General features: G+C 39.8%; 1 protein-coding gene across 2 annotated transcripts; it reads left to right on the top strand.

The window, feature by feature from the left end:
- COQ3 (coenzyme Q3, methyltransferase) lies at positions 651 to 26,451 on the top strand. Of its 2 annotated transcripts, none has more exons than XM_021090298.1 (7): positions 651 to 1,410; positions 8,675 to 8,801; positions 11,167 to 11,319; positions 15,569 to 15,668; positions 20,280 to 20,522; positions 23,498 to 23,657; positions 26,087 to 26,451. In XM_021090298.1, the coding sequence occupies exons 1-7, from the start codon at positions 1,194 to 1,196 to the stop codon at positions 26,302 to 26,304; spliced, it is 1,218 nt and encodes a 405-aa protein (XP_020945957.1). In that variant the 5' UTR covers positions 651 to 1,193; the 3' UTR covers positions 26,305 to 26,451. The 2 variants fall into 2 exon arrangements, with proteins under 2 accessions (XP_020945957.1, XP_020945963.1); XM_021090304.1 differs by having other exon boundaries at positions 1,145 to 1,302.

The following is a 27,727-nucleotide window of genomic DNA, read 5'->3' as shown; positions in this document are numbered from 1 at the left end:
TTGGAGATTATGTGGGTAATAACTCCAGCAACAGCCATATGTATCTGTTACAGCTGCTAGTTCTTCCAACATAACTCCAGTTTAAGTGTCATTGGAAAAGCATTTTATTGGTAATTGTAGAAAAAAGTACTGTGAGCCAGTTTTGCTTATCTGTGCTAAACTAGTGGGTATTCTAGATATTTTTGTTTCCTATTGGTATTAAGGCAAATCACTGATAGCCTTTTTTGTTAAAATGTGGAAATGCTCTGAAGCCCAATGAGAGGGAACATTCAAAGAAAGTATGTTCGCTCTTAGAACTTTACTCATTCTTGAACTTTGCTTTTTCCTTGGATCTCTTACTCCAGCAAACATATAACACATGCTAAATGTTCTTTTGTGCAGAGCTTTCTGCCTTCAGTTGGAGAGATGGTCATGTATCTTGAGAGAGGTGCTCTGAAGAGGACATAACTACTGCAAAGTCTGCAGCCACTCTTAGGAGGAGGTCAATATTTTACAAAGAAGCCATAAGGGAAAGACCATAAATGAGCAGTAATTTTTCACCCATTCAAAGAAACCTTTACCAATCTGACCCTGCCTGTTAAAAATGTACGATGATTTTTTTTTGCTTTTAGTGTTGGAAATTTATCATTGGTCTTATCCAAGGAAAGGCTGTTACACATTTTGAAGTAAAATGTTACGAACTCCCATTCTAACTAAATGAAGTTTGCCTGGCCCGAGTGATTTAAGTTTTGTGCTACATAATGTATCCCCTGTCCAAAATATTATCACATCACTCAGAAAAATTTTGCTGTAGACCTCTGGTCCTCTGCGATATTCGAATGTCTTAAAAGGGGAAACAGTTCCCTTTGGGAAGAAGTGCTTGTGATTGTAAGTTAGGGTCAGTGTCTTAAAGGATATAACTGTCCTTGGGGACATCTATTAAATATGAAGTAATTAGAGCTACAGGGGAATAGTATGATTAACAGCTACTTATATGGAGGATCATGAAGTTTTTGACACAAAACATTTTGTAGTGCAATCGTATGCAGTTTGACATGCTGACTGTGAAGAGAGAGTATAGCCACATACCTAACACCCATCACTGCAACCATGATTAGGTTGGCGCCCCACCGTGCGAGAGTGGATGTCGGAACCTTTGTGTTGGGGATCTTTTGCGAGAGGGACCGGAAAAGAGGTGGATCCTTTTTGTCGCGATGTGGCGAGGCTGTAAGCTGAGCTCCTCCGGGAGTCGATTTTTAGGCGGGCTTAGGTCGGTGTACCGGGGCACACGGGCTGACTGTCCTCGCTTAACCACGTCGGCGGGTGAGTGTGTCTGGAGGTCGCGGTCAAGCAGCCCACCGTGCCGAAGGGCTGTTCTGCGCAGGCGCGGCGCGGGAGCGGACCGGTGGCTGTTGCTTGCCTCTGCGCGGGGTGAGCTAAAGACCCGTTGGTCCCGGGCGTTTAACACCCCCCTGGACTTTTACTCTCCCTTTCGAAGAGGCTAGGTTCCCCTTGGTTCTGGCCAAGGGGAGCGCAGCCAGCCGGACCGCAGCCAGGTATCCCGTGACCTTTGCCTCATTTTCTTTGAGCTCCTTCCCCAGGAGCAGGCGACGAGAGTGCCCGCTGCAGTCTCAAGGTCGTGTGCTTTCTTCTTTTGCCGCTGCCTGCCGGAAATGATACCAGCTGTCTCATAGTTATCGATCGCGTTGTATTTGTTTTGTCTGTACATATCTTCCTTTTTTTACAGAAGGAATTTAAGGCAGCTATACTGTTTTTTGATAAGTTAATTCAGCAGACTGTATTGGCAAATAAGATCAAGAAAACAACGCACCGAACCTGATGCATGTAGAAGACAGTTTGATTATTTAACGCCCAATGTAAACCAGAACGTTAAATTCATCCTTTACTTGAAACTCATTTAATCATTACTGTATGACAGGCACTGTGAATTTTTAAACGAATGATACCTGAGTCTCTTTAAAAAAAAAAGTTAGGGGTGGACCTAAGATCAGGTTATAATGAGCAAAAACTGGGCAACTTAAAGGCCTGCAGTAAAATTGATAAGTTGTTGCTCTCAATATAATGAAAAATACTGCAGCCAGTAAAAATTATTTAAATCAATGTTTATCCAAATAGAAAATAATTAGGATGCAGTGTTCAGAAAATAAGTTACAAGTCAGTTTTTGTTACGAACTTGGAGATATATGGCAAGAATAGAGATACATCAGAATTTTAGCAGTAATTATCTGAGGTGGAGTTGGTGATCTATCATTTTAGCATTATATACTTTTTTTTTGGCCTTTTCTAGGGCCGCTCCTGTGGCATATGGGGGTTCCCAGGCTAGGGGTCTAATCAGAGCTGTAGCCACCGGCCTACGCCAGAGCCACAGCAAGGTGGGATCCAAGCCTCATCTGCAGCCTACACCACAGTTTACGGCAACCCGGATCCTTAACCCACTGAGCAAGGCTAGGGATCGAACCTGCCACCTCATGGTTCCTAGTTGGATTCGTTGACCACTGAGCCACGACGGGAACTCCCTGTCATTACATACTTTTCATATTTTTCAGTAAATACGTATTTTATAGTCAAATTTAGAAAAAATTTTCCAACTTTTGTGAGTGAACATAGAAGGAACATCTAGTAGACATATGGGATCAGGGGAACTTCTTAAACAAGATATTTAGGGAACTGACTTGAAGTTGTGCAGTTTTAGAAGAAGTTGGAGTGACCATAAGACCAGCTAGAGTATCTGTCAGGAGGCTTCTAGGAAACATAAGGTGTTCCTTGAAAAGAAGTGTGTGGATGTTCCCGTTGTGGTTCAGTGGTAACAAACTCCAGTAGTATCCATGAGGATGCAGTTCAGTCTCTGGCCTCACCCAGTGGGTTAAGGATTCCACGTTGCCCTGACCTGTGGTATAGGTTCCAGGCACAGCAAGTTTCCCGAGTGGCTGTGGTGGTGGCATAGGCTGGCAGCTGCAGCTCTGATTAGACCTCTAGCCTGGGAACCTCCATATGCCGCAGGCATGGCCCTAAAAAGACAAAAAAAAAAAAAAAAAAAAAAAAAAAAGAAGAATTCTGACCATACTGATGACTGAGGGACTAATTTTCCAGAAATAGCAGAGGTGAGAGGGAGTTAGGGGTCATCACTGACCAGAGAGCAAGGACTGTGTTAAAATCTTTGAGACTTAGTTTCATTATAATACTGTATACAGTTGGTCCTTGAATAGCATAAGTTTCAACTGCACCAGTCTTCTTAAATGTGGATTTTTTTTCCCAATATTGTATTTCAGTGCTACATAGTCTGAGGTTGTTTGAATCCAAGGATGCAGAACGGCAGATATGGAAAGCCGACTACAAAGTTATACTTGGGTTTTTATTTTTATTTTTAATTTTTAAATTAAAATTATTATAGTTGATTTACAATATTCTGTCAATTTCTGCTGTGCAGCAAAGTGATCCAGTTATACATATAGGTACATTCTTTTTCTCATAATATCTTCCATCATGTTCCATCACAAGTGACTGGATATAATTTCCTAGGATATGCAGGACCTCATTGCTTATCCACTCCAAATGCAATAGTTTGCATCTACTAACCCCAAACTCCCAGTCCATCCCACTCCTTCCCCTTCCCCCTTGGCAACCAGAAGTCTTTTCTATGATCATGAGTTTGTTTCTGTTCTGTAGATAGATTCATTTGTGCCGTATTTTATTTATTTTTATTTTTTTATTTTATTTTTTGCCATTTCTTGGGCCGCTCCCCACGGCATATGGAGATTCCTAGGCTAGGGGTCGAATTGGAGCTGTAGCCACTGGCCTATGCCAGAGACACAGCAACGCAGGATCCAAGCAGCATCTGCAACCTACACCACAGCTCACGGCAACGCCGAATCCTTAACCCACTGAGCAAGGCCAGGGATGGAACCCACAACCTCATGGTTCCTAGTCGGATTCGTTAACCACTGAGCCATGATGGGAACTCCTCATTTGTGCCCGTATTTTAGATCTCACATATAAGTGACATCATAGAGTATTTGTCTTTCCCTTTCTGACTCACTTCACTTGGTATGAGAGTCTCTAGTTCCATCCATATTGCTGCAAATGGCATTATTTTGTTCTTTTTTATGGCTGACTAGTCTACCATTGTGTATATGTACCAGATCTTCTTAATCCATCTGTTAGTGGCCTTTAGGTTGTTTCTATATTTTGGCTATTGTGAATAGTGCTGCAATGAACATAGGGTGCATATATCTTTTTGAATGAAAGTTTTGTCTGGATATATGCCCAAGAGTGGGATTGCTGTGTCATATGGTAGTTTTTCTGAGGTACCTCCATATTGTTTTCCATAATGGTTGTACCAATTTACATTCCCATCATCAGTGTAGGAGGGTTCCCTATTCTCTATACTGTCTCCAGTATTTGTTATTTGTAGTCTTTTTAATGATGGCCATTCTGACTGGTGTGGTACCTCATTTTAGATTTGATTTGCATTTCTCTAATAATTATATACATGGATTTTTGACTGCACTTGCTCCTTTGCACCCTCTAGCTCCCAGAGTTGTTCAAGGGTCAACTACAAATGCTTAATCTATGTATCACAGTTTACATAATTCTCTAAATATCTCATTTACCTACCTAAAGTCATAAAAGAGGTAATATGTGAACTGAGTCTTAAAAAGTAATATGATAGAAATGGTGGCAGAGTTCCCCTTGTAGCTCAGTGGAAATGGACCCAACTAGTATCCGTGGGGATGTAGGTTCAATCCCTGGCCTTTCTCAGTGGGTTAAGAATATGGCATTGCTGTGAACTGTGGTGTAGTTCACAGACGTGGCTTGGATCCCCCGTTGCTGTGGCTGTGGGGCCATGCAGCTCCAATTTGACCCCTAGCCTGGGAACTTCCATATGCTGCAGGTATGGCCCTAAAAAGGAAAAAAAAAGAAACAATGAAAGAATAATATGAGTTAGAAGCACAGGAGTTCCCACTGTGGTAGAGTGGGACTGGCGTAGGCTTGGGAGTGCTGGGATGCGTATTCTCCCCTGCCCCCACAAAGTGGGTTATGGATCCAGTGTTGCTGTAGCTTAAGTTGCAGCTATAGCTGGGATCTGATCCCTGGTCTGGGAAGGGGTGGGCAAAAAAAGAAAAGAAAAAGCTTAGAAGCACAAACTTTTTTTTTTAAAGAACTTTGAAATGGATTTGGGCTAGACTGTGAAGGCCTTTTAAAGAAAACAAAAATTAATGTGAAAAGCTCAGGAGAAAAATGTTCAAAGACTATGAAATAAGATATGAAATATGAACGACCCTTTGTCATAGTCCATTCCTATTGCTACAACAAAATACCACAGGCTAGGCGGCCTATAAACAACAGAAATTTATTTCTTACTGTTCTGGAGATGCAAAGTCCAAGATTCAGCATCTGGTGAGTGCCCACTTCTTGATTCATAGGTGGAAACTTTTTGCTCTCTGGGGTCTTTTTTTTTTTTTTTTTTTTTTTTTTAAATAAGGGCACTAAACCCAATCATGAAGTTTCAACCTTCATGAGCTAATGCCTCCCAAAGGCCCCACGTCCTTAATGTCATCACCTTAAGAGTCAGGATTTCAACGTATGAATTTGGAGAGGACAAAAACATTCAGACCAGAGCACCTTAAACTTAAAAAAAGGACAATTAGGAGTTCCCATTGTGGCTCAGTGGAAATGAACCTGACTAGGATCCATGAGGATGCAGATCCAATTCCTGGCCCTGTTCAGTGGGTTAAGGATCCCTTGTTGCAGTGAGCTGAGGTGTAGGTCACAGACACAGCTTGGATCTGATGTTGCTGTGGCTGTGGTGTAGGCCGGCAGCTGTAGCTCCGATTTGACCCCTAGCCTGGGAACTTCCATATGCTGCAAGTGTGGCCATAAAGAAAGAAAAAGAAAAAAAGGACATTTAACCTCACTCATGATAAAATTATACTGAGATAGTATTTTCATCTATTAGATTAGCAAAGATAAAAGCATTTGATAATACACTGCATAGGTGACTATCAACATAATTATCAATGTAGGGGAAGCAGCACTAGATACTCTCATGTATTACCCATGGAACTGCAAATTTATTCAACATCTGTGAAAGCAATACAACTTTATAAATGCATATGCCATTTGACAATAATTCTTGGGGTTTTACAGGTACTCTTAAGAATGTATGAAATTACCTTTGTAATTCAACCTTATGTTTTCAGAAAAGTAAAAAATTAGAAATAACCTAAATAAATAGTGCCCATTAATAGGGTACTACTTAAAAAAATGATGAGATACAGTCATATAATGGATTACTGCACAGCCCTAAAAAAAAAGTTCTTTATCCTCTATTATGAAAAAAACAAATACATTGATAGTTGGAAAAAGCAAGGTGCAGGAGAATGGGTGTAGTGTACTACATTTTATGTAAAATGAGAGATAAATTGATACACAAAATTGAGGTATAAAATATCTAGAAGCTTACATATAAATCTAGTAACATCTTTGGAGTTCCCGTCATGTCTCAGTGGTTAATGAATCTGACTAGGAACCATGAGGTTGCGGGTTCCATCCCTGGCCTTGCTCAGTGGGTTAAGGATCCGGCGTTGCCGTGAGCTGCGGTGTAGGTCGCAGACTTAGCTCGGATCCCGCCTTGCTGTGGCTCTGGCATAGGCCGGTGGCTATAGCTCCAATTAGACCCCTAGCCTGGGAACCTCCGTGTGCCTCGGGAACAGCCCTAGAAAAGGCAAAAAGACAAAATAAAATGAGATAAAATAAATCTAGTAACATCAGTTGCTAGATACTTATTTCAAAATATTTGACTCATAAGAAGTTGCAGAGTTACCTTGTGGCACAGGAGGTTAAGGATCTGGCATTGTCACTCCAGCGGCTTGCATCCTGCTGTGGTGCAGTTTTGATCCCTGGCCTGGGAACTTCCACATGACCAAAAAAAAAAGAGATTGCAAAAATAATACAGAGAATTTCTTATGCTCTTCACTGCAGTAGCTGAGTTGCTGCTGTGGCTCAAGTGTGGTCCCTGGCCAGGATCCTCCATGTGCAGTGGGTGTGGCTAAAAAAAAAAGAAAAGGACAGATTAGTTTCTTCCTTTTCATTCTGTATACCTTTTTTGTTTGTTTGTTTGTTTTTGTTTCTGGGCCAGGGAGCCAGGGATTGAACCTGTACCACAGCAGTGACCAGCACCAGAGCAGTGACAATGCTGAATCCTTAACCCATTTTGCCACCAAAGAACTCTGTTCTGTATGCCTTTTATTTCCTTCTCTTGCCTTTTTGTACTGGCTAAGACTTTTTAGTACTATGTTGAATAGGAGTTGAGAATGGACATTCGTGCCTTGTTCCTGATTTTAGAGGTAAAGTACTTAGTCTTTCACCATAAGTACTTCATGAGCTATAGGATTTTTCTGGGTATTCTAACCAATTGAAGTATTTCTTGTAAGTTTGCTGAGAGTTTTTAATCATAGGTAGGTGTGGATTTTGTCAGATATTTTGTCCACATCAATTAATATGCTTATTTGTTTTTTCTTTTCTCTCTCTCAATTTTTAATATGGTAGATTTCATTGATTAACTTTCTACTATTGAACTAGTATTACATAGCTAGAATAAATGTTACTTGGTTATGCTATATTATTTTTATAAGCTGCTGAATTTTATTTACTAATTGTGAATTTTTGTGTCTATTCATGACAGACACAGGAATGATTTTCTTTGCAAAATCATCTTTGATTTTTGTCTGTTTTTTGCTGGAGTAATTTGTCTTCTTGGTGGATTCTCTTGCGTTTTTTTGTTTGTTTGTTTGTTTGTTGCCTTTTAGGGCCTCACTCGCTGCATGTGGAGGTTCCCCAGGTTAGGGGTTGATTCGGATCTGTAGGCACTGGCCTACACCACAGTCATAGCAACACCAGATCCGAGCCACATCTGTGACCTATACCACAATCATGGCAACGCCAGATCCTTAACCCACTGAGCAAGGCCAGGGACTGAACCTGTGTCCTCATGGATCCTAATCAGATTCATTTCCACTGAGCCACGATGGGAACTCCTGAACTAGTTTTGATAGTTCAAAATTAATGCTACCCTGGTTTAAAAGGTAGTGTAGCTTTAATTTGAATGTCATTTTTAAATAATTTTGTGCAGCATAATGTTGATGTAAAAACAAATGCTGTGAAAAACTTTGCATAAGTATTACTTAGCTTTGCTAATTATAAATTCAGAAATGTCTGATTAGAGTTAGATGGCAGAATGCAAGATTTTTTATTTTATAAGTTAGAATAAAATCCAAAACTAAGGAGTGTCCGTTGTGGCTCAGCAGAAATGGAATCTGACTAGTATCCATGAGGACACAGGTTCGATCCCTGGCCTTGCTCAGTGGGTTAAGGATCTGGTGTTGCCGTGAGCTGCAGTGTAATTCGCAGACAAGGCTTGGATTTGGCATTGCTGTGGCTGTAGTGTAGGCCAGCGGCTAAAGCTCCAGTTTGACCCCTAGCCTGGGAACTTCCATATGCCGTGGGTGTGACCCTAAAAAGACAGAAAAAAAAAAATCCAAAATTAAGGGAAAAAAACCCTTCTGTTTATCAATTGTAATATAAAATAGCTATATAAAATTGTCTTCAATCACATATATATCAGGGATTCATACTGTGCAATGCTTTCTCTAGATATTTGGTTTTCTTTTTTCAGTTTGTTCAAAGAATCAGCTCAGTTGGACTCTACAAATTAAACCATGGGTTGTCAATGAATACAGAATCATGTGGTTCAAATCCTGTAGCATGAATTTTGCCTTCTTGAATAGAATGAAAAGTTACAGGTAAGTTTATTCATTACTGTGGCAAATATTTACGTAATTATGCACAATAATAGTTTAGTATTGATTGTGTTTAATAACTCAGTATAGCTCATATGATTTGATTATGGTAGTTTTTATTTATTGAAATATTCTTATTTTTCCAACAACTTTTAAATTCGGAAAATTTCAAACCCACAGAAAATGTGTTATGTAGTATACCGCCAGTGTATACTTTTCATCCGTACTCAGCAATAGATTTTATTTTTAATATGAGACTACATTACTTAGAGAAGTACTTTTTACCTCCTCAGAGTATTTTATAACAGGATACAAATAATGCTTAAATCATAAATGATTTGGATAAAACATATATCTAAGGTGGTTCAGTATACATTCTAGGTAGCAAGATCTAATCAAAATAATACCTTTATGTATTCATATATTATAAACCAATCTAACGTTGTGAAAAATATTACATAAAGTATGAGCTCTGTTTTCCAAATGCATGCTTCTACTTCTTGTAGTTCCTTTAAGATTGGATATATGTGAAATCATTCTTAGTCAACTGAGCAACCATCCATTGTGCATTAGTCGTTCATACTGACTGAGGCTTTGCATGAAGCATGAAAAGGAGGATAATATTAATAAGATCCTATTAAAGAAGAGTGACATTTAACTCTTAAAACAATAATAAGTAATCCATATAGAATGTATTGTATGTAGCTAAGAAAAACATAATAAAAATTTAAATGGCATTACCTATGCTAATGTAACAACCTATTTTCTTTTACCCAAGAACCTTTGTAGGATTTTCCTACTATGTATTTTTTTTTTTTTTTTGTCTTTTTAGGGCCGCACCCATGGCATATGGAGGTTCCCAGACTAGGGGTCTAATAGGAGCTGTTACTGCCAGCCTATGCCAGAGCCACAGCAGCGCCAGATCCGAGCTGTGTCTGCAACCAACAGCACAACTCATGGCAACGCCAGATCCTTAACCCACTGAGCGAGGCCAGGGATCAAACCCAAAACCTCATGGTTCCTGGTCAGATTCATTTCCACTGCGCCATGACGGGAACTCCCTTACTATGTACTTTGAAATGGAAGCTGGTATAGTGTCTGTCTGATCTGTTTAGTCCCTGTTTGATTCCACTTGAGTGTAAAAAAAAAAAATTGGGGGGTGAATTATAAACTTTTCCAGGCCTTCTCCTTCAGATTGTTCATTTGACAAATGTTTCCTGAGCACCAACTGTGTTTCAGGAACTGCACTAAAATGGTAAGCAAGACAGTCTATGCCTTGCCCTCATAGTGCTTATGTTCTAGTGGGGAGACATGATCCACTAATCACATAGCCCCACCAAGGAGCACAAAAGTTGTAAAGGACTTAAAATAGGGGACTATTAGGTGATATTCCATTTCAACTAAGATCTAAAAGATGAAAAGGGATGAATTAGGTGTGTACAGGAAGGAAGGGGGAATGTGAGAAGAATATTCTGGTCATTCGATGTCAGTTGACATATACAAAGTACCTGGGGAACGATCGAGCATGGTCAACTCAAAGAACTGAAAGAAGGCTCATGTGGCTGGAGTGGGAAAGATGAGGAAAGTGGTGGCTTTGAACAGGGAAGAAATTGGGAACCAAATACTTCAGAACATTGTAGGCCATGCTAAGGATTGATCTTTTTTCCTAAGATCACTGGAAAGCCATGGAAGCATTTTCAATGGGAAGATAGCATGATCATATTCATATTTCAGAACAATCCATCTGGGTGTGTTGTGAACATTTGGATCGGAGGGGGATGAGGTTGTAAGCAGGACGAAAGTTCAGGCAAGAGATGATGCAATCTTGGAACAGAATGATCAAGCAGTAGAAATGGAGTCAAGGTGGGGACATCTGAGTTCAAATTCTGGTTCTACCATGTGATCTCTTTGAGCCTTTCTTTATCAGTGCACTAGAGATAATAATAGTACTTACCCTTATAGAGTTGCTGAGAGGCTTAAATAAGATGATCTGATGTCTGACACATATGGAGTTCTTAAACAAATAATACCTGGGATTTAGTAGGTAATCAGTGAACAGTTACTACTACTACTACTGTTACTGTTATTAGGTGACCCCAAAGCTCAGGCTTTATAATTTCACTTTTGTTGTAACCTACTTCGAAAACAAATTAATTCATTTCATCTGTGAATCTATATGTGTATATTATTTATTTATAAGCTATATATATATATAAGGAATGTGATTATAAGAAAACTTGTTTTGAAGCATCAAAAATGAGCAATACATGTATTTGGGATCTAATAAATTGTAAATTAGAATATCTTTCTACTTAATACATTTTTTTAAATGGCAGTTTTTGCTTGACTTTTCCTTCTGACCTCTTAGGCTCCCTTGGATAAGACCATACAGTACTTCCCGGTCCACTGTAGACAGCAATGAGGTGAAGACCTTCCTGGCCTTGGCTCACAGGTGGTGGGATGAGCAAGGAGTGTATGCACCTCTTCATTCTATGAACGACCTGAGGGTGCCGTTTATTAGGTAACATTCCAGAAATCCTAGACCTTTTAAATTACAACTCTTTTCAATCATTTCTTTTTTCTTTTCTTTTTTTTTTTTTTTTTTTTTGTCTTTTCTAGGGCCGTTCCTGCAGCATATGGAGGTTCCCAGGCTAGGGGTCGAATCTGAGTTGTAGCCACCGACCTATGCCACAGCCACAGCAACGCTGGATTTGAGCCGAGTCTGTGACCTACACCACAGCTCACGGCAACGCCAGATCCTTAACCCACTGAGCAAGGCCAGGGGTCGAACCCACAACCTCATGGCTCCTAGTCGGATTCATTAACCACTGCGCCATGACGGGAACTCCTTTTTTTTTTTTTTTCATTTATTTTCTTTTGAGTTCACTTTTCCCATCATGGTTTATGCCTAGGTTCAAAATGCTGCATTTTAAGTTTGCTTTAGAAATTTGGGATGGGGTTCCCATTGTGGTCAGCGGGTTAAGAACCTGACTAGAATTCATGAGGATGCAGGTTTGATCCCTGGCCTCGCTCAGTGGGTTAAGGATCTGGCATTGCCACAAGCTGTGGCCTAGGTTGCAGACATGGCTCAGATTCCACATTGCTGTGGCTGTGATATAGGCCAGCAGCTGCAGCTGCTATTCGACCAATAGCCTGGGAACTTCCATATGCCACAAATGCGGCCATAAAATAGGAAGAAGGAAGGAAGAAATTAGGGAGATTGTCTTCATTGTTTGAAACTATTAATTTTTTAATAACATCACCCAAGTTCTAGGCTGCTTTCATTAAGTTAACTTGAAGTGCTTTTGGACATTATCAGTAAATCTGTATGGAGAAGGAATTAGGGTTCTATTGCATCAAGGTCATTTTATAGCAACTTTGACCTTTAGGCAGTTTATTTTATTTTATTTTATTTTTTTGTCTTTTTTTTTTTTTTTTGCTATTTCTTGGGCCACTCCCGCGGCATATGGAGGTTCCCAGGCTAGGGGTCCAATCCGAGCTGTAGCCACTGGCCTACGCCAGAGCCACAGCAATGCGGGATCCGAGCCGTGTCTGCAACCTACACCACAGCTCACGGCAACGCCGGATCCTTAACCCACTGAGCAAGGGCAGGCATCGAACTTGCAACCTCATGGTTCCTAGTCGGATTCGTCAACCACTGTGCCATGATGGGAACTCCTATTTTTTTTTTTTTTTTTGTCTTTTATAGGGCTGCAACTGTGGCATATGGAGGTTCCCAGGCTAGGGGTCTAATCAGAGCTGTAGCTGCCGCCCTACACCAGAGTGACAGCAATGCCAGATCTGAGCCACGTCTGCAACCTACCTCACAGTTCACAGCAATGCCAGATCCTTAACCCACTGAGTGAGGCCAGGGGTCGAACCTGCAACCTCATGGTTCCTAGTCAGATCCGTTTACCACTGAGCCACGATGGGAACTCCTAGGCAGTTCTGATAAAGGGAATACTACTGAGGAGTTCTTGTTGTGGCTAGGTGGTCGATGAACCCAAGTAGCATCCGCGAGGACGTGGGTTCAATCCCTGGCTCGTTCAGTAGGTTAAGGATCCGGTGTTGCTATGAGCTGTGGTGTAGGTTGCAGATGTGGCTCGGATGCCATGTTACCATGGCCATGGCATAGGCCGGCGGCTACAGCTCTGATTCGACCCCTAGCCTGGAAACCTCCATATGCCATGGGGGTGGCCCTAAAAAAGACCAAAAAAAAAAAAAAAAATGGTGGGGGAATACTTCTGAGACAGTTCAATTCAACAAATATTTTTTGGGAATTTACCTGGATTATATAAAAGTTACCAAGATATTCATCATTCAAAACAGTCTGGGGAAAAAAAAAAAAAGGGAGAGTTATTGCTGTGGCATGTCAGGTTAAGGATCCAGTGTCCCTGCAGTGGCTCAGGTTGCTACTCAGGCACAGATTTGATCCCTAATTCAGCACAGCCTTGACTGTGGCTCAGGTCACAGTTGCAGCTCAGATTCTATCCCTGGCCCAGGAACTTCCATGTGCTGTGGGTGCAGCCAAAGGAAAAAAAAAATACAGCCTTTGTGCCTAGAGTTTGCCATGGGACATAAAGGCAAGGCTCATCGGACTCCACTTAATCAAGGAATTGTTCATTCTGTCCATTTATTTATTTATTCATTAAATTGTTTGAGCAGCCCATATGGGCAAGGTACTGTAATAGACACAGAATATCAGATTCAGACTTTCCTCAAGGTACTTCCTGATTGGTTTTTGCTGATTTATTCAGAATCAATAAAGCAAAAAGAAAATACTGGCACCTTTTTTTTTTTTTTAAATCACTGAATTAGTAGATTGTTGAGACACTAAAGCAAAGAAAAGCAGAAATGTCATTCTGTTAGGCTAGATCAGTTGTTCTCAGAGTTAGCCCTAGACTAGCAACATCAGTATCATTTGTGATCTTGATAGAACTACAAAACTCTCAGGTATTACCCTGGACTTGCTGCTTTGGGGTGTCAGCAGCCTGTGTTTTAGCAAACCTTCCAACTATTCTCATGCACACTTAGCTTGAGAACTATTCTATTCAAAATACTGACACTATTATTTATTTATTTACTTAGGCCACGCCCACAGTATGCATAAATTCCCAGGCCAGGGATCAAACCTGTGCCACAGCAGCAACCCAAGCCGCAGTAGTGAAAACACTGGATCCTTAACCCACTAGGCCACCAGGGGAATCCTGTGGTACTAATTATTTAGATATTGCACTAAAAAAGACCACCCAGGGCTGTGCACATATGATTAAACTTTGGATTTTATTCTGATCATAAGTAAAACCATTGAAGGGGAGCCATATGATCTAAATTAAGATATAAAGGAGTCATTTTGGCCAATGCGTGAAGAGTGGATTGGACGTCATTTGAAATGAGACCTTTCTGTACAACATTCTGAAGTTATCTACTTAACCACTGTCTAGGTTTTTCTAGAAGTCCGTTTTTAATAGCAATAAAAGATATCCTAAGTTATCCTTATTATATATAACATTTATTTTAATGTAAGTATAATTAGAATTCATGTATAGTCCAATTTAAAGTTTTAGTTTACAATATTATTAGCTATATGTATCTTTGTGTGTATATGGATATGTATGTGTGTGGCTTACATTTGTGAATGTGGTAAAGTACTAGTATGATTATGTGATTTCTTAGAATTAAGTTTACTTGATTTGGATGCCTGTTTACACGATCATGAAAACACCACTAACTTAGATTAAAAGAGACTCAACTTAGAAGGGAATACAGGCAAATTCTGAAAATATAGCTCCCTAGTTGGCTTCTTCTGAGCCATGTAAAATAACCTGTTTGTTGCTGATATGAAATTGGTCTAGCAAGCAGTAACAACATAGCTAACAAATGTCTCAGGTGACATGACATCTCAAGTGAATAAAATTAGGTTAATCTCTACAGGATTGTTTTTAAAGTTTTTCTTTAGATTATTACTAACATAATAATTAAATCATAATTATTACTAGATTATTTCAAGTTTACTTTAAACCTCCTGCTTTTGATTACTAAAAATACAAATTAAGGACAAGCTGAGAATAAAAAAATCTTTTTGGAGTTCCCATGTGGCTCACTGGGTTATAAAGCCAACTAGTATCCATGAGGATGCAGATTCAATCCCTGGCCTTGCTCAGTGGGTTAAGGACCCGGTGTTGCTACAAGCTTCAGTGTAGGTCGATGACATTGCTCGGATCCCATGTTGCTGTGGCTGTGGAGTTGGCCAGCAGCTGCAGCTCCAACTCAACTCCTACCTGGGAACTTCCATATGTTGCAGGTGCAGTCCTGAAAAGCAAAAAAACAAAAAAAAACAAAACTTTATACTCCTCAAATCAATAGTCCATTTAAAAAGAGTTTAATAAATCAATTATAGTTTAATAAAAAATAAAATAATTATATTTAAAAGACTAAAAAAAGTTTAATACTGCTTGAAAATGACACATTTTTAAGACTTTATTGATAAAATTAGCAATTCGTTTTCAGGAGTTCCCGTCGTAGTGCAGTGGAAATGAATCTGACTAGGAACCACGAAGTTTCGAGTTCAGTCCCTGGCCTCACTCAGTGGGTTAAGGATCTGGTGTTGCTGTGAGCTGTGGTGTAGGCCGGCAGCAATAGCTCCGATCAGACCCCTAGCCTGGGAACCTCCATATGCCACGGGTGTCGCCCTAAAAAAACAAAAAGACAAAAAAATCTGTTTTTATATGTTTTGATTTGTGTTTTTTTTTTTTTTTTTTTTTTTTAAGAGACAATCTTTTAAAAACAGTTGCTAATCACCAGCCTGGAAAACCTTTGTCTGGGATGAAGATTCTTGATGTTGGCTGTGGTGGTGGATTGTTAACAGAAGTAAGTAGTTTATAACTTTCTTGCCATTTTTAACTGGGGAAAACAATTGAGAAGAAGTGGGCTTATGCTTCTTCTGTCTCTTTAACAAATAATATTGTTTATTTTAAATAAACAAATGTGTAATGTTATTTGCTTTTAATGTTTTAACTATTATAAAAGTTATACATGCTTTGCACATGTGGCATATGGGAGTTTCCAGGCTAGGGGTTGAATTGGAGCTGTGGCTTCAGGCCTACACCACAACACTGAAGCCATATCTTTGACCTACACTGCAGCTTGTGGCAGCACCAGATCCTTAACCCACTGATTGAGGCCAAGGATCAAACCTACATGACACTATTTCAGTTTCTTAAACCGCTGAGCCACAATGAGAACTGTTGATTTTTACTTTCTTAAAAACATATAAGGAGTTCCCGCTGTGGTGCAATGGGATCAACAGTGTTGTGAGAGCACTGGGTCACAGATTCAATCCCCTGCCCGGCACAGTGGGTTAAGGATTTGGCACTGACGCAGGCTACAGCTTAGGTCACAACTATGGCTTGGATGTGATTGCTGGCCTGGGAACTTCGTATGCCACAGGGTAGTCAAAAAAGAAAAAAAGTCTATACCTATATCTATCTATCTGTCTATCTATCTATAGAGAGATATTTATTTCAGAAAATGACAGAAATTTTTTATTCAAATTTCAGAAAAATTTTTTTACACGAAATTGAGGACACTGGTAAAAATAAACAAATGGGACCTAATAATACTTAAAAGCTTTTTCACAACAAGGGAAACCATCATCAAAGAAAAAAACAACCTAAGGAATGAGAGCTAGTACTTGCAAATGCTGTGACTGAAAAGAATTAATATCCAAAATATATAAACAGCTCAAACAACTCAATGTCAAAACAGAACACCCAATTTAAAAAATGGGTAGAAGACCTGAATAGACGTTTTTCTAAAAAAGACACATAGATGGCCAAAAAACACATGAAAAGATACTCAGCATTGCTGATTATCAGAGAAAGGCAAATCAAAATTATAGTCAGATTTTACCTCATATCTGTCAGAACGGCTGTCATCAAGAGAGTTCCCATTGTGGCTCAGTGGAAATGAATCTGACTAGTATCCATGAGTGTGTGGGTTCGATTCCCGGCCTCACTCAGTTGGTTAAGGATCAGGCTTTGTGAGCTATGGTGTAGGTCATAGATGTGGTTTGGATCTCATGTTGCTATGGCTGTGATTTAGGCCAGCAGCTGTAGCTCTGATTCAACCCCTAGCCTAGGAACTTCCACATGTCTTGGGTGCAGCCCTAATAAGGGGAAAAAAAAAAAAAAAGAATGGCAAACCCTGGTACACTGTTGGTAGGAATGTGAATTGGTGCAGCCACTATGAAAAACAGTATGGAGTTTCCTCAAAAAACTAAAAATGTTGGAATTCCTGCTGTGGCACAGTAGGTTAAGAATTTGGCTGCACTGGCTTGGGTCATTGCAGAGGCACAGGTTCAATCCCTCGCTCAGCACAGTGTTGCTGGAGCTGTGGTGTAGATCACTGCTGAGGCTTGGATTCATTTCCTACCCAGTGAATTTCCATATGCTCCGGGTGCGGCCATAAAATAAAAACAAACAAATAAATAAAAATTTTAAAAGACCTAAAAATAGGAGTTCCCGTCGTGGTGCAGTGGTTAAAGAATCCGACTAGGAACCATGAGGTTGCGGGTTCGATCCCTGCGCTTGCTCAGTGGGTTAACGATCTGGCGTTACCATGAGCTGTGGTGTAGGTTGCAGACGCGGCTCCGATCCCGCGTTGCTGTGGCTCTGGAGTAGGCCGGTGGCTCCGATTAGACCCCTAGCCTGGGAACCTCCATATGCCATGGGAGCGGCCCAAGAAATAGCAAAAAGACAAAAAACAAACAAACAAACAAAAAAACAAAAAAAAAGACCTAAAAATATAAATATTGTATGACCCAGCAATTCCACTCCTGGGTATATATCTGAATAAAACAAAAACACTAATTTAAAAAGATACATGCACCCCAGTGTTCATAGTAGCATTATTAACAAGAGTCAAGATATGGGAGCAACCTAAGTGACCATCAACAAATGAATGGATGAAGAAGATGTCTCTCTCTCTCTCTCTCTCACACACACACGCATGATGCATAAAATGGCATATTTCTCTGCCATATAAAAAAAAATCGCCATTTGCAACAACGTGGATAAACCTAGAGGGTTTTACACTTAGTGAAATAAAATGGACAATGACAGTTACTGTATGTTATTACTTATACATGGAATCTTAAAAATAAAGCAAATGAATGAATATAGCAAAACAGAAACAGATTCACAGATACAGAGAACAAACTAGTGGATACTAGTAGGGAGTGGCAGCATAAGGGTAGGAGGATTAAGAGGTACAAACTACGATGTGTAAAATAAATAAAAACAACAAGGATATATTGTACAAGACAGGGAAATAATAAATTTAAATGGAGTGTAATCTATAAAAATATTGAGTCACTATGTTGTATACCTAAAATTAGTATTGTAAATCAACTATACTTCAATTTAAAAAAAAGAATAAGAAAAAAAAAGTACTGGTCATTTGAATAGCTTTGGAAATTTTATCTCTTCTCTCCTTAAATGCACTGATAAGCTGTCCTTTTGCACTTGCTTCAGTGTCAAAACCTAACAGAATTTTGCCTGCTTTGGGGTTCTTTACTTCTTAGCTGCTCTAGAATACTTGGAAAAATATTCATTTTCCCTGTGAACAATATGTGCTTTAGCTTTATAGTAAATTTATACCCTGTAGCTCTATTTAGTAATCTTCTATCAACACAGTAACTTTTTGTTTCAATCCTGCATCATCATCTGACCTTCAAAAGATATTTTAAGCAACAGTATAGGATACAAATGTAAGTAAAGATACAGTATGATGCTTACTGTCAAAGTCCTTAACAGCCAAGTTAACAGTGAGGCTAACAGAGGCCTTTGATTCACAGCCAAGTTTCCATATGCAGAAACTGTGTTCTTCAGGCAGCAGTGGACTGGTTTCTTTTGAAACAGTTATGAAGTTTCAGGAAATGTAAAATATGTGAAAATATATTCCTTAGAATCAAGAATATGTGGTTATCAAATTATAAATGAATATGATTTTGTTGTATGTGTTCTATAATCTCAGTATAACAGATTTTATATCTCTAAAGTAAAAATAATTTGATTTATACTTTTAAATTATTGACTAAAGAGTTATAAAATAAATGTTATGCATTTTTTTTCTTTTTTTCTTTCTTTCTTTCTTTCTTCTTCTTCTTTTTTTTTTTTTTTTTAGGGCTGCTCCTGAGACATATGAACATTTGTAGGCTAGGGTTCGAATCAGAGTTGAAGCTGCCAGCCTATGCCACAGCCATAATAGCAATGCCAGATCCAAGCCGTGTCTGTGACCTACACCACAGCTCATGGCAATGCCAGATTCTTAACCCACTAAGCAGGGCCAGGGATTGAACCTGCATCCTTTTGGATACTAGTTGGGTTTGTTACTGCTGAGCCATAATGGGAACTCCAATGCTATGCAGTTTTTTGGGTTTTTTTTTTTTTTTTTTTGTCTTTTTTTTCCTTTTCTAGAGCCACTCCCTCAGCACATGGATGTTCCCAGGCTAGGGGTTTAATTGGAGCTGTAGCCACTGGCCTATGCCACAGCCACAGCAACACGGGATCCAAGCCGTGTCTGTGACCTACACCACAGCTCATGGCAATGCCATATCCTTAACCCACTGAGCAAGGCCTGGGATCTAACCCGCAACCTCATGGTTCCTAGTCAGATTCGTTAACCACTGCGCCACAATGGGAACTCCACTATGCAGTTTTGATTAAAATTAAGTCTGTGTTGAAAAACTTGGGCATGTCATCGGAAGTGGTTGAATATAAAAGTTAAAAGAAGAATTAGTTATGAAGAATTGTTTCTAGTCAGTCACAGGAGAAACTATGGAGAAAAAAATTTTCTTTAGAGAACTTGAATATTAGAAAGTTCTGCTCTTTTTATAATGACATGTTACATTTATTGTACTTTAAATACGTTAATACTGGAGTTCCTCTTGGGGCTCAGCAAGTTAAGAACCCAACTCGTATTCATGAAGGTGCAGGTTCAATCCCTGTCCTTGATCAGTGGGTTAAAGGATCCGGTGTTGCCATGAGTTGTGGGGTAGTTCACAGACATGGCTTAGATTTGGCGTTGCTGTGGCTGTGGTGTAGGCCGGCAGCTGTGGCTTCGATTGAACACCTATTCTAATTAACATGTGCTGCAGGTTCAGCCTTAAAAATAAAAGTTAATACTATACTGTGTGCCTATAAGTGTGTCTAGAGAATGTAGATAGAAATTTCCTCACTATTGTCAAGTTGCTCTTGATAAGTTTTTTGTTGTTGTGATTATTCTCATTTTTAAGCTTTTTTAATGGAATTTTCAAATGTGTACAAGCTAGAGAATTTGATATATTGTACTTTCACGTACTCACAACAATCTCCAATAATTATTCCCTCGTGCTTAGTTATATATTCTTTTTGAGAAGCTTTTTATTGCTAACATGGGTTCTATCTTCTTCCTGAGGGTAACAGCTTTTTATGCCATTAGCCTCTAGGGCGGCTTGGGGCATCAGTTATTGGAATTGATCCTGTGGATGAGAACATTAAAACAGCACAGCACCATAAATCATTTGACCCAGTCCTGGATAAGAGGATAGAGTACAGAGCATGCTCCCTGGAAGAGATTGTGGAAGAAACTGCAGAAACATTTGATGCTGTTGTAGCTTCTGAAGTTGTAGAACATGTGATTGATCTAGAAACATTTATACAGTGCTGCTGTCAAGTGCTAAAAGTAAGACTTATGGGGTTTACTTATTTTTCTTTTGAATGTAGTTGTATAACAATAAATGTTTGTAATACTCGAAACCAGGAATATTACTTCTGCTGGAGATTACTTCTACCTCTCAGCTTGCCCTGAATACCAAGGTTTTCCAGATCCAGTATCTTGATGTCCAGGGATCTTGAAAAATGTTGGCGCTGAACATTATAATACAAACCATAGATTTATAGTGGTATTTTTCCATTGAAATAGTCTGAATTAAATATCTAATAGACATTGAATGACAATTACTAAGAAATTGATTTGGATTAATACTTTAAAATATCATTATTATCATAAATTGGTTAGATAGCATTTAAGTCACTCTGAATATGTAATATGCGCAACAGTTTATCATCTCTGTTGTTTATATATTCAAGAGGTATCTTCCTAAGGTCACCAGCTAAAAGAGTTAAATGTGGCAAAATCCTTTTAACCCACTGTGCTGGGCTGGGATGGAACCCGAACCTCCTCAGCAACTCAAGCTGCTGCAGTTGGGTTCTTAACTCACTGTGCCACAGCAGGAACTCCTAAATAGAGCTTTTAAAAAGTGTCTTTTCAGAGTTCTCCTGTAGTGCAGAGAGTTCAGGATCCAGTGTTGTCACTGTGGTGGCTTGGGTCATGCTGTGGAGCAGGTTTGATTCCTGGCCTGCAAACTTCCACACGCTGCGGGTGCAGCTAAGAAGAAAAAAAAAAAATAACCAAAAAAAAAAAAATGGCAAGCAGATTTGTCTTTTAAAATCATTTAAGATTTCTAGGAGCATTGCAAAGGTAGTATGGTGTTCCCATGTGCCCTTGACCCAGTCTCCCCTAGTATTGATGAGGCAGATGGCACCTGGGGCACAGAGTGCAAGGGGGCGCTCACTCTTTGGTACCAGTCCTGCATTTACATGCCCCAAGAGTGCTTGCCCTCTTCAGCATCTTGCCCTTGGCATCTCACTTGCCTCACTGTTGTCCTAGCCCTGTATATAGCCCATGGGATATTTCTTAAAACTACAAAGTTTTTTCTTGTGTTGGGGGGATTAGATTGTATTTTTTTTTTTTTTTTTTTTTTTGGCCACACCTGCAGCATGTGGAAGTTCAGAGGCCAGGGATCAAACCCACGGTGCAGCTACAGCAATGCCAGTTCCTTAACCCGCTGAACCACAAGAAACTTGCTTTTTTTTTTTTTTTTTAATTTTATTGGGGTATAGTTGACTTACAAAGATGTGTTAGTTTCAGATGTACAGCAAAGAAAATAAGTTATCTTTGGTAGCCATAATTTTGGTTTCAAAAACCTTTGAGTCTGCTTCTGTTCAAAACTACAAAATTAACGTTGACGTTATACTATCAACTACACCATAGACTAAACCCTTTTAGATTTCATTAGTGTTTCTACTAACATCACTTCTCTGTTGGAGGATCCAAGCCAGGATTCTCCATTGTATTTAGTTGCCACATCTCTTTAGTCTCCTTCAGTCTGTATAGTTTCTTGGTGGTGTTTCCTTTTTTTTTTTTTCCTTCTCCATTTTCGGCCGCCCCAAGGCATATGTAACTCCAGGACCAGGAATCAGATCTGAGCCACAGTTATGACCAAAGCTGCATCTGCAGCAATGCCAGATCCTTAACCCACTGTGCTGGGCCGGAGATCAAACCCACGTCCTAGCGTAACCAAGATGCCTCTGATCCTGTTGCGCCACAGCGGAAGCTCCAATGTTTCCTCTTAATGAGTTTTATTAGGTTTCACTTCTATTTCCCAAGCAAAACTCCTCAATTATTTCTTTCTGTTTTATGTCTCAGTCAGTATGTATGGATGGAGGTTCTTTCACACAGATGGGAATACTTGCTTCATAGAATTTAAAAGTAATTTTTGCTTTAATAGAAAGCCTATTTTTAAAAAAAGAAATGATGATTGCTCACCACTATTTCCTTAGAATAAGATCTTGGAAGCACAGATTAGATATTTATAAGTGATTTTTCCCCCTTAGCCCTACTGAGATATAATTCATATATAAGTGATTCTTAATATGACAGAGTACTAGAGTTTTACAGAGAAAAGTTATAATGTGTAATAGTGTCTGATGTTTTGGTTTTAAAACCACATCCCAATATTTCAGGGCCTTCTCTTACTGCTTTTATTTTTGGTTTCGGGTGGTATTTGAGGTATAAATATATATTTTTCATAACTATATACATATCTTAATATGATTGTTTTGGAGGGGGTCTTCAGCATTTTATCCCCATCAGGTGTTAACGAAAATGTGTTAAAGAGGGAAGAGGCATTAATCTTCTTGCCATATGTGGGAGTAAATGTAGGAAACACCATAAATATAGTCATTGAAAGATGACAGACTAAACAATCCCATAAATGGTTTGCATCATCTAAGTACTTATCCTGATCTCTTTATATTCTTTATACTAGTGAAATCAGAACAACAACAACAAAAAAAACTGCTTTCCTACCTTAATCATTAATGCTTTTGTCTGAGAATACTTCTTGGCCTTGCTCCCCTTCATGAGCTGTGTGGCTATGTGCTATACCAAACACGTGAGACAGGCTTGACACCCAAAGAGAAAGTAGTGTTGATATATTAGGACATCATGTGGACATGTAACAAGGAATAGCAGCCTGACCTCATTTCTATATTTTTACTATGAAGTATTTGATAGGTGCAAAAGAATGTATATAATACAAACATGTCAGAGTAATGTATGATTTTAAGAGTTAGTTGTAAGCACTGTTGCATAAATTCAGTAAGCGCATCTGTAGTGAGCTGCCTATAACAATGAATTTCCTTAGAGAAAAAAAATACTGTTTGGTAAACTATATTTTATTCACACTTGTGTATTTTAACTGCACTTAAATTATATGGGAGGAAGGAGAAGGGTGGGGGAAGCCAAGCCTTTTTCTAACTGATACTCCTGACATTTAAAATTTTACTTCTGTACACACTTTTTTTTTCTTTTAGCCTGGTGGTTCTTTATTCATTACTACAATCAACAAAACCCAGCTATCTTATGCCTTGGGAATTGTTTTTGCAGAGCAAATTGCAGGTATTGTACCAAAAGGTACTCATACATGGGAAAAGTTTGTTTCACCTGAAAAGCTAGAGAGCATTCTGGAATCAAGTAAGTATTAATTTTTTTTCCAGTGTTCAAGGCCTGACTGAACCTTTAATGTACCTATAATTACTAAGCACATAATCTAACAATTAAATAGGCCACTATTCTTTGGATGTTTGTTTTCTCTCCCCAACTAGATTATAAACTGCTTGAAGTTAGGACTAAGTGTTAGATACCATTGTCTCTCATCCATGCCACCTGACCCAGGGCCAAGCAAATCATAGATGATCAAGGACTACTTGTTGACTGTTTAATCCTCACTTGTTCAAGGATGAGGTACAAATGTCTTTTACTTTACCTTTTTTTTGGCTGCACTCGTGGCATATGGATGTTCAGAGGCTAAGGATCAAACCTGAGCCATGGCTGCGACCTATGCCACAGCTGGGGCAACACTTTAACCCACTGCACCAGGGATTGAACCTGAGCCTCAGCAGTAACCCAAACCTCCACAAAGACAATGCTGGATCCTTAACCTGCTGTGCCACAGCGGGAACTCCTCTTGAGGCCATCCTTGAATCAGCTTATATTGCATACTATTTTTCCCAGTTCCTTCATAATCTGATTTGTTTTAATCTTGACACTTTTTATGTAGTGTTGTATGCTAGGTATAAGCATGCCTTATAGTATGTTTTCATGTTTTTAAACTTGTTTTTTGTTTTTTTTTGTCTTTTTAGGGCTGCACCCATGACATATGGAGGTTCCCAGGCTAGGGGTCAAACTGGAGGTGTAGCTGCCGGCCTATGCTACAGCCACAGCAATGCCAGATCTGAGCCACATCTTCGATCTACACCACAGCTCACCACAACGCCAGATCCTTAACCCGCTGAGTGAGGCCAGGGATCAAACCTGCAACTCATGGTTCTTAGTCGGATTCGTTTCCAGTGCGCCATGATGGGAGCTCCTATTTTCATGTTTTTAATCTCTTTCTGGCTATAAGCTCCTTGAAGGCAATACTGTGTCTCTTCTCTGTACTCCCTACAATGCCAAGCTTTGCTTTACACCTCGTGTTGAATTGCTCTCAAGTAATAACACTTCTCAGTTCATTTATTTAGTATTTGGTATTCCTTTTTTTTTTTTTTTTTTTCTTTTTGCTTCTTGGGGCCATACCTGTGGTACATGGAAATTCCCAGGCTAGGGATCAAATTGGCCACAGCCACAGCAATGCCAGATCCAAGCCATGTCTGCAACCTACACCATAGCTCAGGGCAACACCAGATCCTTAACCTACTGAGGGAGGCCAGGGATTGAACCCAAGACCTCACAGATACTAGTTGTGTTAGTTTCTGCTGCACCACAACAGGAATTCCTATTCCTTTTGAATACTTTGACTTATGTGTCTAATGCTTTTTGTTCATATAACAGTATATCAATAAACTTAATTTTACTTGGAATATCATCCATCTAATGAAATATAGTAATTTCTTATCTGCAAATAACCTTTTTGAAAATAGAGTATACATTTTTTTTCTATTTAGGATCTGCCTGCAGCATATGGAAGTTCCCAGGCTAGGGTCTGAATTGGAGATGCAGCTGCAGGTCTATGCCACAACCACAGCAATGCCAATTCCTAGCTGTGTCTGAGACCTACACCGAAGCCTGCGGCAATGCCGGATCCATAACCCACTGAGCAAGGCCAGGGATCAAACCTGCATCCTCATGGATACTAGCTGGGTTCTTAACCCACTGAGCCACAATGAGAACTCCGAGTAGATAAGATATTTTAAAGATGCTTTATTGGAATAATCACTTGTTGGCAGGTATTTTCTAATAACAGCTAATGTTTATCAAGTACTTACAAATTCCAAACTCTGTGCTAGGGTTTATGTTCTGCTGCAGTAAAGAATGAGCTATACAGGTGTTCCCACTGTGATGAAAGGGGGTTGGTGGCATCTTGGGAACTCTGGGACAAGGGTTCGATCCCTGGCCCAGTGGTTTAAAGATCCAGCATTGCTGCAGCTGTGGCTTGGGGTGAGACTGCAGCTCAGATTTGATCCGTGGCCTGGAAGCTCCATATGCCGAGAAGCGACCAAAAATGAAGAAAAAAAAGATGAGCTATACAAGGTTACAAAGTATTTGTACCATTGAGGTAGGAATCCTTTTTTAATATGGAGAGTTGCATGAGACTCTTGGCACTTGGAAGGTAAACATTTATTTATTTATATTATTTTTTTTCACTTTTTAGGGCTGCACCTGCAGCATATGGAAGTTCCTGGGCTAGGGGTCTAATCAGAGCTGCAGCTGCCGGCCTACACCACAGCCACAGCAACTCGGGATCCAAGCCATGTCTGCAACACCAGATCCTAACCCACTATGTGACGTCCAGGATCCAGCCTGCATCCTGATGGATCCTAGTAGGGTTTGTTACCTCTGAGCCACGACAGGAACTCCTGAGCATTTATTAAATCTCCTTTCTATCAATTTTTTTTTTTTTTCAGATGGTCTTTCAGTTCAAACGGTGACAGGAATGCTCTACAACCCCTTCTCAGGTTACTGGCACTGGAGTGAAAACACCAGCCTTAACTATGCAGCTTATGCTGTGAAATCCAGCGTCCAGGAACACTCAGGGCCTGAGTTTGCTTTAAAGGGAGAAAGAGAAGAGCTTCGAGCTGAAGCCTCCACCAATTCAGGTGTGCGTGAAGAGTTGAAGAAATAAATTGTTTCTAAGGACTGTAGTAAAACGGCTTGAAAGTCTCATGTTTACAGTAACACAAAATATACTGTTTGTCTTTTGAGACAAGATCTAAAGAAAGGAAAGTCAATAAAAACTAGATAAAGTCAATAAAAACTAGCTTAAATAAAAGCTTTTGTTATTTCATTTAATATCTCCCTTCAAGGGATTATTCTACAGATTAAAAAAGTTTGGTCCAGGTATTATGTGACCTAGTTTAAGTTTCTCAGCCTTTGTTATGTAATTAGAGTATACATATTTCACTTCATCTTACAGATTATATAATGTTTTTCCAGCAGGTATGCACATACATATATACTGTAATAGGTTTTAAAATAACGGAATCTATGTTGGAGTTCCTGTCGTGGCTCAGTGGTTAACGAATCCAACTAGGAACCATGAGGTTGCAGGTTCGATCCCTGGCCTTGTTCAGTGGGTTAAGGATCTGGCATTGCCATGAGCTGTGGCGTAGCTTGCAGACACAGCTCGGATCCCACATTGCTCTGGACCTGGTGTAGGCTGGAGGCTACAGCTCTGATTAGACCCCTAGCCTGGGAACCTCCATATGCCGCAGGAGCAGCCCTAGAAAAGGCAAAAACCAAAAACCAAAAAAAAAAAAAGGGAGTTCCCGTCGTGGCGCAGTGGTTAACGAATCTGACTGGGAACCATGAGGTTGCGGGTTCCATCCCTGCCGTTGCTCAGTGGGTTAAGGATTCGGCGTTGCCGTGAGCTGTGGTGTAGGTTGCAGACGCGGCTCGGATCCTGCGTTGCTGTGGCTCTGGCATAGGCCGGTGGCTACAGCTCCAATTCGACCCCTAGCCTGGGAACCTCCATATGTCGCGGAAGCGGCCCAAGAAATGGCAAAAAGACAAAAAAAAAAAAAAAAAAAAAAAAAGGAATCTGTGTCATCTATGTTCTTATTTATTTGGTTTTAGCTAAAGGCAGTTATGCTTCTGACTGATGAAAATCAAATACCATTTCATACCAGTTATATTTGGGAAGATAAATATATTTTTTTCCTGGAGTTCCTGTCATGGCACAGCGGAAACGAATCTGACTAGGAACCATGAGGTTGCGGGTTCAATCCCTGGCTTCACTCAGTGGGTTAAGGATCTGGTGTTGCCATGAGCTGTGGTGTAGGTCACAGATGCAGCTCGAATCTGGCATTGCTGTGGCTGTGGTGTAGGCCAGCACCTGTAGCTACGATTTGACCCCCTAGCCTGGGAACCTCCATATGCTTTGGGTGCAGCCTTCAAAAGCAAAAAGAAAAAAAAGAAAAGTATTTTTTCCTTTAAATTTTGCTTTTTTAGAAAGCAAATTTATTGTTAAGTTTATACTGAATTTGTCAAGAAACTCAGATTAGGGAATTCCCACCGTGGCCTAAAGGGATCGGCTATGTCTTGGGAGT

Source organism: Sus scrofa, chromosome 1 (assembly GCF_000003025.6).
Source record: "Sus scrofa isolate TJ Tabasco breed Duroc chromosome 1, Sscrofa11.1, whole genome shotgun sequence".
Taxonomy (NCBI): domain Eukaryota; kingdom Metazoa; phylum Chordata; class Mammalia; order Artiodactyla; family Suidae; genus Sus; species Sus scrofa.
The sequence above is the reverse complement of the archived record's forward strand: the minus strand, read 5'-3'. Positions and strand labels throughout refer to the sequence as shown.